The following is a 14,408-nucleotide window of genomic DNA, read 5'->3' on the forward strand; positions in this document are numbered from 1 at the left end:
AATGAATTATTGTGTCTATAGTTTTATTTATTTATTTTTTATTAATTTATTTATTGTTTTGGGGGTGGGGGTTTAAGTGCAATTTGTTAAACAAATTTTGGATTATATGTAGTTTGAAGTTTTTATTTATTTATTTATTTTTATAGCACGTGTATCGATCCCACAATACATGTTTTTAAATATGAATGTATGTATGTGTTGATGCATTGATATGAAAATATTGGAATTTGTTATATTATGTGGCTCAATAATTTGTTTGATTGCTATTGCCAATGTCTGTGGGATTCATATATATATTAAAAATGTGTTGAACTCTTCAAAGCTCTAAAAGTGAACACATATATCCATCTAAAGTGTGTCACTTTTGACTTTACAATAGTAATGCATGTATATAAAATATTGCAAAGGATTTTTATATGTGGATTTAAATTATTCGTGCATGGTTGTGTTTATGTGACTTGTATGAAAAGTCAAAATGTGACAAAAGGATTGATAACCAAAAATAAATTAATGGAGGCATTATAAATTATTTCTATTCTTCATGGAGTGTGTATTCCTGGACTAGGCTACTTGGATGTTTATGAGTAAAGATCCAATGAAAAAGATTCTATATATATATATATATATATATATATATTAGGTGAATGAGAAGATTATATTCTCATCTCATTCCTGTGCTACTACTGCCCATATTCAGCCTTTAGGATAAGGTTTGGATTCTCATCTATGTGAATGGATGTAGTGGTGGGGGTTTGCTCGACTGTGGACACTACTAATAAATATTTCTTTCAATTTATTTATTTATTTATTTTTGTGTAACATTTAATTTAATGAAATTTGAAAAGTTTAGTGGATTAGTGTCTTATGAAAATATTAGAGTGTCAGATTTTAATCCTCTGCATATACTAATTTAATTTTTATAAAAAAAAGATTTTGTAAAAGTATTATGAGAATTAATTTTCATAAAAGTCGTGTGTAACACAATGAAAATGCTGATGAAAATTTATTTAATTTTTATATTGCTTATTTTTATTTATCTCTATTATTAAATGTTTTGGTTCTGACTTTCATCTTTAAACAATATGTATAAAATTTTAAATACTTCTCAAATGAAAACAAATTAAACAATAGGAAAATATTTAATTAGATAGATGACCTATATTTAATTATATATTGAAATATATAAAAAATGAGCTCATATTCTTTCTGAAAAAAGAAAAAAAAAATTTGTCCTCCCAATTTTATTATTATTTAAACATACAGTAATAATTAGTTATTTTTATTTGAATCTGTATAGCAATCTTCAATGCCTATCAAAATAACTAATTTTATATTAGAAATGGAAACTCTGGATAGGGTTAGAAAATTGAATTTCAAAGAAGTTTTTGTTTGGAAAATTGAGAGATTAATTTATGAAAAAAATAGTGATTTTTGTAGCAACTTGTTAAAATAGTTTCTGATTAGTTATTTATACACCACACTTTTTTATTTGTTACATAAATTAAATATCAAATAGTTTTTATTTATTATTTATTATTATTATTATTATTATTTTGTATCTGTTAACAATTTATCAAGCTGAAAGAAACAACACACGGTATGCTAACGTGAGCAGTTTGTGTGGAGAATAAGGATAAAGAATGTTGGGCCCACTCCTGATTTTTACCACCTACTCTTCTCTTGTGGTCCCCACACTCTCAGCTCGTCGTCAACTGTCGGTTACCGGAACCTCTCCATTCATTTGTTCACGCTCCAAATGAATCTTCTCGTCCGTGACACCACGCGCCCACTACATCTCCAATCACCATCACTTTTATTCAACTCCTCTTTTTACCATATTGTCCCTACTACTTTAAATTCAAAATTGGTAGGGCGTTTAAGAGGGATTTAATGGACTTGTTTGGTTTAGGATTTTCTAAAAGAGTCTCCAAAAGTTTCAAATATATAAAGAAAAAAAAGTTAAGAGATTTATTACACAAACTTTTGAATTCTAGCTTTTCTAAACTAAGTTTATTTTTTGAATTCTTCTTTTTTTTTTTTTTTAGTGTTTTTTAAAATAAAATTTTGAACTGAACATATCAATTGCTAGTGTATTGTCGAAATTTTTTATCCTTATAATTAGTGCACCAATTTTTTTTAAAATTTTTTTATCTTTGACACACCCGCAACATAAACTAATTTTGCTGTGTTTTCATTTTAATTGTAAGATCGGATATACATTTTACAAAGAGCAATGTAAGATATATATATATATATATATATATATATATATATATATATATATAAACACTTATTATCTTTACAATTGATTTTTTTCTTTTTTTCAAAATTAAAGCAAATATACAATCATTATCCACATGGCAACCTTTTGACTAGCCAAGATTACAATATTGGGCTAGAGGCTCTTTGATAAATTAGAATTGATTGTTATTTCTACTTACAAAATATACAAATTTTTTTTTTTTTTTGAAAAAAAAAAAAGCAATTAAAGAGACTAAAATTGGTAAAGTAAAATAGCACAAGAACAAAGAGCAAAAATTAGATAAAAAATTATATGTATAAATTAGTAAATTCGTTCACGGAGGTGTGCATTCTAGGACACTGACTAATGTCTGGACTTATGACTATTTGATTAAAGCTTAATTCAGGTTTTTATATATAAATAAATATATATGTATATATATATACACACACACACACATATATCATTCAATAATTTAAGTTTACAAGACACAAGAGGCTGGGACATAGATTAGATTTCCCATCTTTAAATTGAAACAAAAGTAGGCTAATGTTGGGGTGAAACAAACATTACTTGTCTTGTAATAAAAAGTAAATGAAAATACAAAAATCGAAACCCGACATGTCACTTTGTATTTACTTTTGGGCATAAAAATCTTATTCTATAAAGACCATAGTTGTTGGTTGTGGGTCCCGTTGTGCTACCAAACTGCCAAAAATGCTAATTTATATAACAAGGTCAAGCACTCCCACTTGTTGCCCACTTGTTGCTAAAAAAAAAAAAAATACGTGTGGTTGTGAATGATGTGCTCAAATATGGTAGGAGTGGTATAATTTAATGTTTGGTTGCAAACTAAATGAGTCGAGCCTCACTTCATTTATTAAACGAATTTCAAACAATATTTAGTTATTAGTTTATTATTATTTCTTTTTGGCCGGAGTTATTAGTTCATTAATGCATAAGTGGCATACGTTCAAATGGGAGAACCTAGTCCATGTATATACATATCATAATTCGTCATGTTGGTCGATACCTGACGTCAGGTATCAATCGGTTCATAATTATTTTTTAAGAATTCGATATCGTTACATACTTTTATGAACTAATCAGTTTACACTAATATTCCTTCGAAATCATTACGTCACTATTAAAATTGATACTGCGACTACGAATCATAATATATATATATATATATATATATATATATATATATATAAAAGTTTGAACAAATACACATCTATTATATATTTTTGTTCTACCTAAAGTTAGATTGTACATCCTCCTCAAAAGAGAGGCGAGCTTATACCTGTAGGGTTAGGGTCCATTTGTTATGCTCATATTGTTTGTAAACATATATTTTATACTCCAGTGAAAACATTCTATGTAATTTTTAAAAAAAATCATGTCTATTTAGTGATAAATGAATAAAAAATATTAAGAAAAATAATTTTTACATGGAGTAATCGTAATGAATTGTCAAACCTAATTTTTTAATTAGTCATTTATCTAAAAAATAAGAAAGTGAAACCCTACACTTGTTTGTATTTTGCATAAATAACCTCTTTGGTCTAAGTATCACTACTCAAATATTAATATTAAGAGTAAGTTTTGATAAAAAAAAAAAACAAGTATATTATGAAAGAATAAAGAAACTTTTACAAGAATAAAGAATGTCTTGGAATGAGAGATAAACTCGAACCTTCTGAATTTAACTATCATGATATACAAATTGATTTAAATAGTAAACAAAATTAAAAAGGTTTTTCGTGTCTCTCGAAAGGTCACCAGGTTAAAAGGGTTTTTAATTTTTTAAATAAAAACAAATAGAGAAGAGAATGCCATTTTTGTAATTATATCAAAGAGGAGGGAGGTTTATGGCAATACACATTCCTAAAATTTTCTCACCGTTGATGACGGGTTGTTTAGTAAAGTAAGCGAACCAAAACCCCATTAGTCATTATTAAGCTAATCATAGGCAAGCTACTTTCATAATTGAATTGTCTTTTATTATTAGAAAAATTATACTGTATATATTTCTTGTACGTGTGGTATATAAACACTTTTCTATTTTCTTTTTCCTATAAAGCCCTCACACTTTTGCTCTATTATTTGCCATATCCACCTGAAAGTAGAATATGTCGCTTTCATGAGACCAAAAAAACGCAGACGAAAAATTGAAGAAAGGAAAGCAACGGTAAGGAAAGCAAAAGAGAGCGGGAGGGAAGTACACCAGTAAAGACAAACACATTAATCACTTCCTTTACCTATCACAAAAATAGGAGGGAAATATCTCATTTCTCTTCCCTCTTCACACCATATTCACTTTTTTAATTTTTTTTTTAAAAGTTAAAATTACAAAAGTTGTGTACTTTTAAAATTGTGCATAAGAATTTCGAGTGGAATTAAAAAAAAATTCATAAACTATAAAAAGTAAAAAGTTATAAAGTTCTCCCGTATATTCTTAACCAACCTATTAACTTGGCAGTGAAATGACAAAATTGAACTTACTATTTAATGTTAAATTAAAATGCTAATAATAATTTTTTAAAATTATTTTTGTAATATTAAAATAACAATGTCAATTTTGTAATTTAAGATTAAATAATAATTTTGTAATTTTAAACAATTTTGTATTTTAACATTATTTAATGGTCCTTTATTATTGTTGTAATTTTGAAATAATAGTTTTCAGCATTTTAATTTAATATTTAATAACAAGGTCAACTTTGTTATTTCACAACCAAGGTGACCAGTATATAGAGGTAACTTGATAATTTTTTTTAACCCCCCTCCCCCTCTTTATTCAGCCAAACACATTTCACCATTAAAACTTTATACATAAACCTTTCTCATCATTCATTCCTCCTATATCTTCTGAAATTTCATGTAAAATTCATATAATGCCTCCCTAAATTTTTTATTTTCTAAAATTATCCCTTAAATTTTTTCTTATTTATCTTTCTTAGACTATTCAGTGATTGACATATATTATTTTGCAATAATTTTTTTTCTTTGCGACTTGATTCGAAGAATATATATATATATATATATTGTCATATTTATTATTATTTTTTACACTGTGCCCCCTATATTTAATTTATGGTTATGTCCCAAAGTGTATCTATATTAGATGTAATTACAAGTGCGTATACGAAGAATTGTTTCCAAAATTTCATCTTAAGTGCAACCAAATTAAGTTGTACTTGCAAAAAATGGAACCAAAGATACATATAGAACATATATACACATTATATCAAATGCTCACAATGATTCTTTTTCCTCACATGAAATATTTAGTATATATATATTTTTCGATAATAGATGAATGTTTGGGGTTATAGGGTTTTGTCCCGATTAATCCAAAGCACTCGTATAAGACGCTCCACGTAAATAAGGTAAAGCTAAATACAAAAATCTTGTAATCTTAGGATGATATGGAGATGTAATATGTTAATAATACATTAATTATATATATATATAATTGCAAAACTTAAGCACTATAATTAGAAAGGTGTCAGAATGATATCATTTTAAAATGGTGACACTGTGACAGAGATTCACACAAGTGCAAGAAATGGGCATGCCGGCAATCTCAAATCTTAAATACCATGGGCAAATAAGTCCTAACCTAAAAGTTATTGGGCCTAAATAAAAATATTTTTAAATATAGGGACCATATAGCAAAATATAATAATTAAATATATTAGGACTACTACTATATACTAACTCCAACATTTTGTTCTTCTGTTATTTTATTTTTCACTCTCTCCCCTCTTTCTCTCTCTCTCGTAATCGAAACTCATGAATGAATCAGAATAAACAAAAGCGATTCAAGTCCGACTGAGTCGGTGCTGAGAACCTCATCTGAGCTCTTTTGGGAGACCCGTAATACGGCGAATATCCGGCCACATTCCCACCGGAATGTAAGATTCCGGCGACACTGCAGCTTCAGACAAGGTCGCAACCTCCTTCCTCTCAAGCTCTGTACTTCGATTCTAAGCTCTCGCTCTCCGTGAAATCTCTGGCTTGCCATGTCAGCAGTTTGCATTTTTCTGACTCTACGGCTGTGTTAGTGTACGCCGTTACTTTTCGGTATCGCCTTTTTGATCTCTGATTCGTTCGCGCGTTTCGAAGGTAATCCAATTGATTCTCTCTCTGTACTGTCGACTTTCTCTCTCTTGATTTGGATGCAATTGCAGCCTTAAAGAAAATGATTTTATTTTATTTTCTGTTATTTACTTTAATTTTGACCTAATTTACTCACTAAGTGTGAATCTTCACTTTTTTATCCCAAAAAAAAAAAAGGTGTATTTTTTACTTTAGATTTTGTCTTAATTTACTTTCTCAATGGATGATTTATTTGGATTGATATTTATATTATTTATTTATTTTATTTTCCTGTTGTTTTTTTGGACTTGAATACTTTTGTCTTGAGGTGACTGTTTCAGAAATTAGGGCTTTTTCTAAGCTTCTGTTTGTGATTTTAACATGTTGGTTCCAATTTGAATAAATGTGGGTTATTTGATCATTTGGCAAGTGTTTTCTATTAGAGTTTATTTAGCTTATTATGGTCGCTTGATGTGAATTTTCATGTAAATATGCCGGATTTTCACACAGCACATAGTAGCTTGTCTCTCGGTTCATATATTATTTGATTGCCTGTCAAATTCATGCAATATACCAGTTATTGGTATCTATCTCTATCTCCGAATTTAAGCCCTGGATTTGAGGTTGTAACTTGAAGCTTGAAGTTCTTTTTTTATGGTGAATTTGAATCGAGTCTTGTCTGTGCATGATCTGAAGGGACGGAGGCAGCATTGAAATTCCTCCTTCCCTTGTATACTATATATGTTTCCTTAAATTTTTTTTCTTAAATTGTTTCATTATATTCTATATATGTAATTTATTAATTTACCTCATCCCAAAAATCTCAATCTCTCTCTCTATATAATCCATAAACACTAATTTTATATGTATATACATTATTATGTAAATATGTATTTAGTGTACAATGTGCCCCTGAAAAAAATTTCTGGCTCCGTCATCAAAAGGCAGAACATTTGACAATGTCATATACTTACATTAACACATTTATTTCAACTTATCATTCCTTATAGTTTTTCATATGACACACACACACATCTATATATTTGTGTATTCGTTATGCAAACATTAAATTATATTTTTATTTTTTCTGATATATTGGTAAATTATTATCTCTATTTAGACAAAAACTGACCAGTTTTTTTGATACCCCCTCTCCCACTGCAACTGTGACGTGGTGCAACGAACGGTTACAAACACTCCACCAAAGCAAAGTGGACGTATAATAGAACCAAAAAGCTGATATACGTGTTTTGGTGGAGTGTTTGTAGCAGTCCGTTGCACCCCGTCATCGTTGCAATGGTTGCAATGAATAATTTCTCGTAAGTAAGGGGGTTTTTGGTTAATTTTGCTGTTGTTGATAAATTTATTTTTTTTAAAAATTTATTTTTTATAAGTAATTAAGGACTTTCATTAAAATCAAAATGCTCAGCAAAAAAAAGGGGAGTGAACCCTCAACAACAAAAGAACAGGCACCATAGGTGCCACTAAACATACAAGTCTGTTGTTGATAATGTTTTCCCTGAAAGTTAATTGGTTGATATGGTAAATGGCATTAACATTTTGCAATGTGTCATATCAGGTGTTGAAATGAATGGGATTCAGAATGGCAAAACCAGGAATCTCGAGAAACCCTTTCCTGGATGTTTGGGAAGAATGGTGAACCTTTTTGATTTTGGTGCTGGGGTGGCAGGAAATAGGCTGCTCACAGATAAACCACATCGTGATTGTGATGGTGATTTCCTTTGTTAATCTTCTCTTTTGTTATACTTTTGTATCATATCTTTCCATTTCTATGATATGTATCTCTTAGCTTTGCATAGCAAATGCCAAAAAAAATTAATTATTATCTGTTGATAGGTCTTGTTTCTGCTAGCACTTGTCAAATCTTAAAGATTGAGAGGACACAATCATTTACTTATAAGAAATTAGGGAACTTTCCTTCTGAACAATGGTTAATTGTTCTGATAGTCATCTCATTACACATCGAAGAGGACTACTGTTTGCACATTATAGTTGGTATTTCAAGTTTTGAGCTATAAATAGTTAAATATTTAGATGAGTTTTAAATGACTAACATATCATTTGGAAAAAGTGACAAAAAGAGAGAGTGTCATCGAACTTGTTTTATTCTTCAATATGTCAAAACTTGGCAGTAGACTAGTGAAAATTTGGTTCACTATTGGTCATTTGTTTGTTCCATCCTTTTGCTCTGCCCATTTGGAATTTTGGAGTTTAAATTCATTCTGGTTGATGTTGACTGCCTTTATGAATAAGCATCTACATCCATCTCTCTCTCTCTCTCTCTCTCTCTCTCACACACACACACACACCCCCACACCCACCCCTCTTTCATTTGCTATGTATTTGTGCGTGATTCTGACTTTGGATCCTCCTTGCCTACAGTAAAGACAAAACATGGTATCTATGAGAGGTTCTTTAAAGACAATAATAGCAATGCTAGATCAATAAAAACATTCCTCCCTTTCCTTTTAAAATGGATTTAGTTATTTTTACTTGTTGAAACATTGTCAGTACTTCTCTTCTGGTATATGTAATTTTGCATTCTCAAATTAAATAATTAGCCTGATTGTTGACATTGAATTGATTACAGGTGTCCCACTTTCAAGAAGCCAATCATATGTGGAAAGGATGAGTTCAGTTGGTGGTCAGATAGAGGATAAAGTGGTATATTTTTACTCGTATTCCTTAGTAATTGTAATTGTGGTCCATGACCAACCAAATTCTGTGTAGAATGAGTCTTTGATACTGAGTGATGACTTATGATATTGTCACAGTAATCTGATATTTTATTGTGTTTGTGTGAGGTATGCAGATAGTGTCTGAGCTAAGGAGAACTTCAAATAGAAAATCAAATGGAACACCCATAAAGATGCTAATTGCCCAAGAAATGTCAAAAGAAATGGAGACCAAGCATAATCCACCCAGTGTAGTTGCCAAGTTGATGGGGCTTGACGCCCTCCCCCAACAACCTAATTCACCTTTGCTAAGAAGTAATTCAAGAGGATATTCACGAAGTAATTCGGGCGCACCCGTGGGTTATTGGCAGCAAGATCATGAGTTCTTGGACACAGAAATGCGTGACGATAACTGGTGTTCAGAGAAGAATGAATATAAGGATGTTTATGAAGTATGGCAGCAATCACAGAAAGCAAATTATGTACGAGAGAAATCACCACAGAAGGGAAGGAATAATGAAACTACAAATAAGAAAAAGATGGCTCTCGTTCGCCAGAAGTTCATTGAAGCAAAACGTCTGGCCACAGATGAAAAACTTAGGCAGTCCAAGCAATTTCAAGATGCTGTGGAAGTCTTAAGTTCCAACGAAGATTTATTCCTCAAGTTTCTGCAAGAACCAAATTCCCTGTTTTCTCAACATCTTTATGATTTGCAGTCTATTCATCCACCTCCTGAGACAAAGCGCATCACTGTTCTTAAACCTTCTAAGATGCTGGATATTAACAAATTTACTGGATCAGGGAAGAGCAATGAAGAACAGATAAAGAAAGTATCCCACGCGGGTGATGTTATTGGATGGGATGAAAGCAATCCTGGACTTTCTCCTGCTAATGGGAGGATTGATGATAATCCTACTCAACCAACTCGAATAGTTGTACTGAAACCTAGCCCTGGGAAGCCTCATGATATTAAGGCTGTACTTTCTCCACCATCCTCATCACCGAGAATACTAAATGCTGAAGAATTTTATGGGAAACCAGAAGATGAAGAAGCACGAGAATCTAGAGAAATGGCAAAGGAGATCACACGGCATATGCGTGAAAACTTGAGTGGGCTCCGGAGGGATGAAACCTTGCTTTCTTCGGTATTCTCCAATGGCTATATTGGTGATGAAAGTTCATTTGATAAATCAGAAAATGAATATGCAGTGGGGAATCTTAGTGATTCGGAAGTCATGTCACCAACTTCTAGGCATTCATGGGATTACATCAATAGGTGTGGTAGCCCATATTCTTCATGCTCCTTTAGCCGTGCATCGTTTTCTCCCGAGTCATCAGTTTGCAGAGAGGCAAAGAAGCGACTATCTGAAAGATGGGCCATGATGGCATCTAATGGGAATTGTCAAGAACAAAGACATGTCCGTAGAAGCTCTAGTACTTTGGGCGAGATGCTTGCCCTTTCTGATGCAAAAAAGTTGGTGAGATCTGAGGAAGAGGATAGTAATAACGAACAAGAACCAAGGGGATCAACTTCGTGCTCGACTACTCCTTTGAATAAGGATGAAAGAGTGGATATTTCTCCTAGGAATCTTTTGAGGTCGAAATCTGTTCCCGTATCTTCCACAGTATATGAGACCAGGGTCAATGTTGAAGTTTCAGATTTGGTAGTTGATAGAACAGATGATGCCAAGGAAGTGAGGAAGGATAGGAGTGTGAAATCATCATTCAAAGGGAAAGTTTCTAGTTTATTTTTCTCAAGGATTAAAAAGTCTAGTAAAGAAAAATCTAGTGCGTTTCAATTCAGAGATGAATCTAAAAAATCTACTGGAATGCCTGTACATTCTGCTGGAAAACTTTGCAGTGACATATCCCAATTTGTTAATGATAGTGGGCTTGAAGGGGGTTTCTCGCCTGGTTTACAGGGATCGTTAAGCAAAATGTCATCTGATTTAATTGGCATGGGATCGAAACAGGGCATAATTTCTAATGAGGTAATGTGAATCTTCTTTTGGTTGTCTTGCATGTTTGCATTTATCTAGTGACTTATTACTAATTATTTGTTTTGACAAGGGAATTTATCCAGTAATTTGCATTCATTTTGTTATTTATGTCCTTTTATTTTTTGGCTATAAGAGTTAATATTTGTGATATATGTTTACCCTATTTATATATTATATATATATATTTTTTGTAATTATTAACTTCTGTTATGATTTGTAAACTTTGCTCTCTTTCTTTGCAATTTTTATGCAAGACAAAATCACTGCTTGAACTTCTCCACTCCTTTGCCTGCACAACTCCGTTCCGATAAATTATTCTTCTCTCAATTTGCAGTTCTATTGAATATGCGCGACAAAGGCATAACACTGTGGTAGTGCAATGACTATCGGCAAAATAAATTATGACCACGGTGGACATGTTTAAAACATTGTAAAATAACTTATATTGGCCACACTGATATGGCAAGAGTATATATATATTTATGTATATATAATGTAAATAAACTGGGATTATCCTTATACGCAATGTATAAACTTGCATCAGTCAAGAGTTACCGGCCATGAAGAAGTTAAAGTTTTTTTTAGGTCGATTTATGTTGCTTTTAGTATGGCAGGAATTCTTTGTCATCCCTTATGACTGGGTGATAAAACCGTGAATATTCAATTATTTAGCTTATAGTGTAATTGTGGCTTGCATGAATCTATAGCCGTCTTGATTGCTGAAATTTTATAAGCCCATGACGATCAAGTTATCTCCATTTTTGCAGGCAGGATTGCTTGTAACAAAGCCCGTTGCTGAGAACCAGGACCAGCCAAGTCCAAACTCAGTCTTGGAGCCTCCATCCGAAGAGGATGACAATACAACACTGGCGTCCTCATGCAATATTAAGTCTGACCAACAGGGTAAATTCTGTTAATATTTATGATGAAAATCTCACACTTCCCTGAAGTATTCTTAACTGCCTTTCTAATTGATCACCTTCAACTAAAACAGGAGCTAAGCTGCTTGGTAACCCTGCCAAATCCAACCTAATCGATAAATCACCACCCATAGAATCAATTGCTCGGACTCTATCGTGGGATAATTCCTGTGTGGATACAACCACTTCATACCCGTTGAAATCCTCCCTGGCCTCCCAAGGAGTCGAGGAAGACGAACAGGAGTTGCTCTTCTTTGTACAAACATTATTATCAGCAGCTGGCCTTGATGGTGATGTGCAAAATGAGTCGTCATTTTTTAGATGGCATTCCCCGGAAAGCCCACTGGACCTATTATTGAGAGACAAATATGTTGATCTGCATGAAATAGAGACAATGCACGAGGCCAAGCGAAGGCAATGGAGATCAACAAGGAATCTTGTATTCGACTGTGTCAATGAAGCACTTGCGGACATCACAGGGTATGGGTCAGAAACAAGCCTAAGAGCTGCTATGCCATATGGTAGGGTCCACAACAGGCAATCAGACGATGCATCACCACCCACAATGGTGGACCTGGTGTGGGCCCAGTTGAAAACTTGGTTTTCCAGGGAGGCTAGTTGTGTTTCCGGTGATTATGGGGACAGCAACAGCCTGGTGGCGGAGATGTTGGTGAGTAAGGAGGTAATGGGGAAGGGTTGGGCTGAGCATATGAGATTGGAAATGGGTAATGTAGAGAATGAAATAGGAGGGAAGCTGCTGGAAGAGCTTGTCCATGAGGCTGTGATCGAATTTACAGGTCGGTTATGACAAGGCCTTTATATATATCATTTTTTTTTTTTGGTTAATTTAAGTCGATGATTTTTGTTTTACTATGATCTTAAACGGCGATGGTCCCCTCGTCCACTGATAATTGTTTAGTGCCTAAAATTGTTGCGAATGTGTATTTGTTTTATATCCGGATTTCTTAATATATCTAGATCTATCATTTCTTTATCCGACACTGAACAGCACTGAGTACACACAGCACACGCACGGTCGTACTCAGCACACTTACATATGTGAACATGCATCCCTCCATTATTTTCATTATGGGCTTGTTCTGTAGGTCTGGCAAGTTATACTTATGGTATGTTTGTTGAGCTTGGTATTCTGGTAACTTTGTTATGTTGATTCCAAGACAAGATTGGGTGAAAATGATTTACTTTCTTTTGTACATCTGTCATAACTTTCATCATGTAGTTATGTTGTGCCTCGTGACTTTTTTATTGTAAGTTAGGCCAACATTACCAAGGTTTTCATATATAAGTTTGGGCGGGAATGATTGTGACGGCATCTGAAAGTGTGAAAGTCCAACACATAGGAACCCATTTATGTGAGGGACAAGGATCCTCTTCAGCAATGGATCTCTCCTGCACTGAATTATGTGTAGGAGAGGTCTAACGAGGGAGAGGATCTTTATTCTTATGTGAGGGGGTTGATGTCATCTCCCGTCAACATAAAAAATAAAATTAAATAAAGTAGCCTGTTGCGTTGCAAAACCTCCTAAAATGGCGAACCTTTTCAGCTCCTAAAATGGCGAACCTTTTCAACTAGCGTTATTGAGGATGGATTTGTATATTCTTTCTTAATCTGGTTTTACCACAGGATGTTGGAACTCAAGACTTTCAATGTCTTCTGAACAAAATGGTAGTTTTTTAACTTGAATATGCGTTCTCTCGTTTGTCACTAGGAGGAGGAGGTTTTTGTTAAACCAAAGGTCATTGGAGTTGAATATTTTCTTGGAAAAATTACACTTGGATAGAGTTAAGAGTCATAAATAACAAAGTGGTCTATTTTAAAAGTATATTTTTTAGTAAAATAATTATATTTGCAGAACCATTGTTCAAGTACAAAATGTCTTCCAAATTCTCATTCCAAAATATCAAATTATCTTTCTTAAATCAAATAATTTCTTCACTCGGAAAATTTTTAAAATAAAAATGGTGATGTTCTCCAACACCCTTAGAAAGTTGAGACTTAAGATATTTATGGGGCAGCCCAGATAACGAAAATTCAGTATAATATTTTTTATTGTTTGCAGCCAAGAGGATTCGAACTAGACTTGATACCTCATGAGGCACAAAAGTCAAGTTCTTACCCACTTGAGCCAACACCAGTTTACCAGTCCCAACATCCTTATATATCACACTGTTGTTTCATTTACTTCTTTCGACTTGCTTTTCTAATCTATGTAGTGGTACAAAATATCGTTTTTCTTTGAGATGTAAGTAATACATTGTCTAAAAATCTGACACATTCAACTGCATTTATGTGAATTGAAGATCGGAGAATGTCAGTATAGGATACTGCCACTATGTTGATTAACAGGAGTTTCTAACTTATCTCAAAAAGCTTTTGCAATTAATACAAAACAACCATTCTAACGTGTGTGTGTGTGTGTGT

General features: G+C 32.8%; 1 protein-coding gene across 1 annotated transcript; it reads left to right on the forward strand.

Annotated features, from left to right (window-relative positions):
- Positions 1-5,983: 5,983 nt before the first annotated feature.
- On the forward strand, positions 5,984-12,959 carry LOC132306712 (uncharacterized). Its single transcript, XM_059804235.1, has 6 exons — positions 5,984-6,376; positions 7,929-8,081; positions 8,961-9,034; positions 9,183-11,036; positions 11,813-11,948; positions 12,040-12,959. Exons 2-6 carry the CDS (start codon positions 7,937-7,939, stop codon positions 12,771-12,773), a joined length of 2,943 nt encoding a protein of 980 aa, XP_059660218.1. The 5' UTR covers positions 5,984-6,376; positions 7,929-7,936; the 3' UTR covers positions 12,774-12,959.
- Positions 12,960-14,408: the final 1,449 nt, after the last annotated feature.

This window comes from Cornus florida, unplaced genomic scaffold (assembly GCF_030987335.1).
Source record: "Cornus florida cultivar Cherokee Brave unplaced genomic scaffold, ASM3098733v1 CherokeeBrave_3.0.0_Hap2_Chr05, whole genome shotgun sequence".
In the NCBI taxonomy this organism is placed as follows: Eukaryota; Viridiplantae; Streptophyta; class Magnoliopsida; order Cornales; family Cornaceae; genus Cornus; species Cornus florida.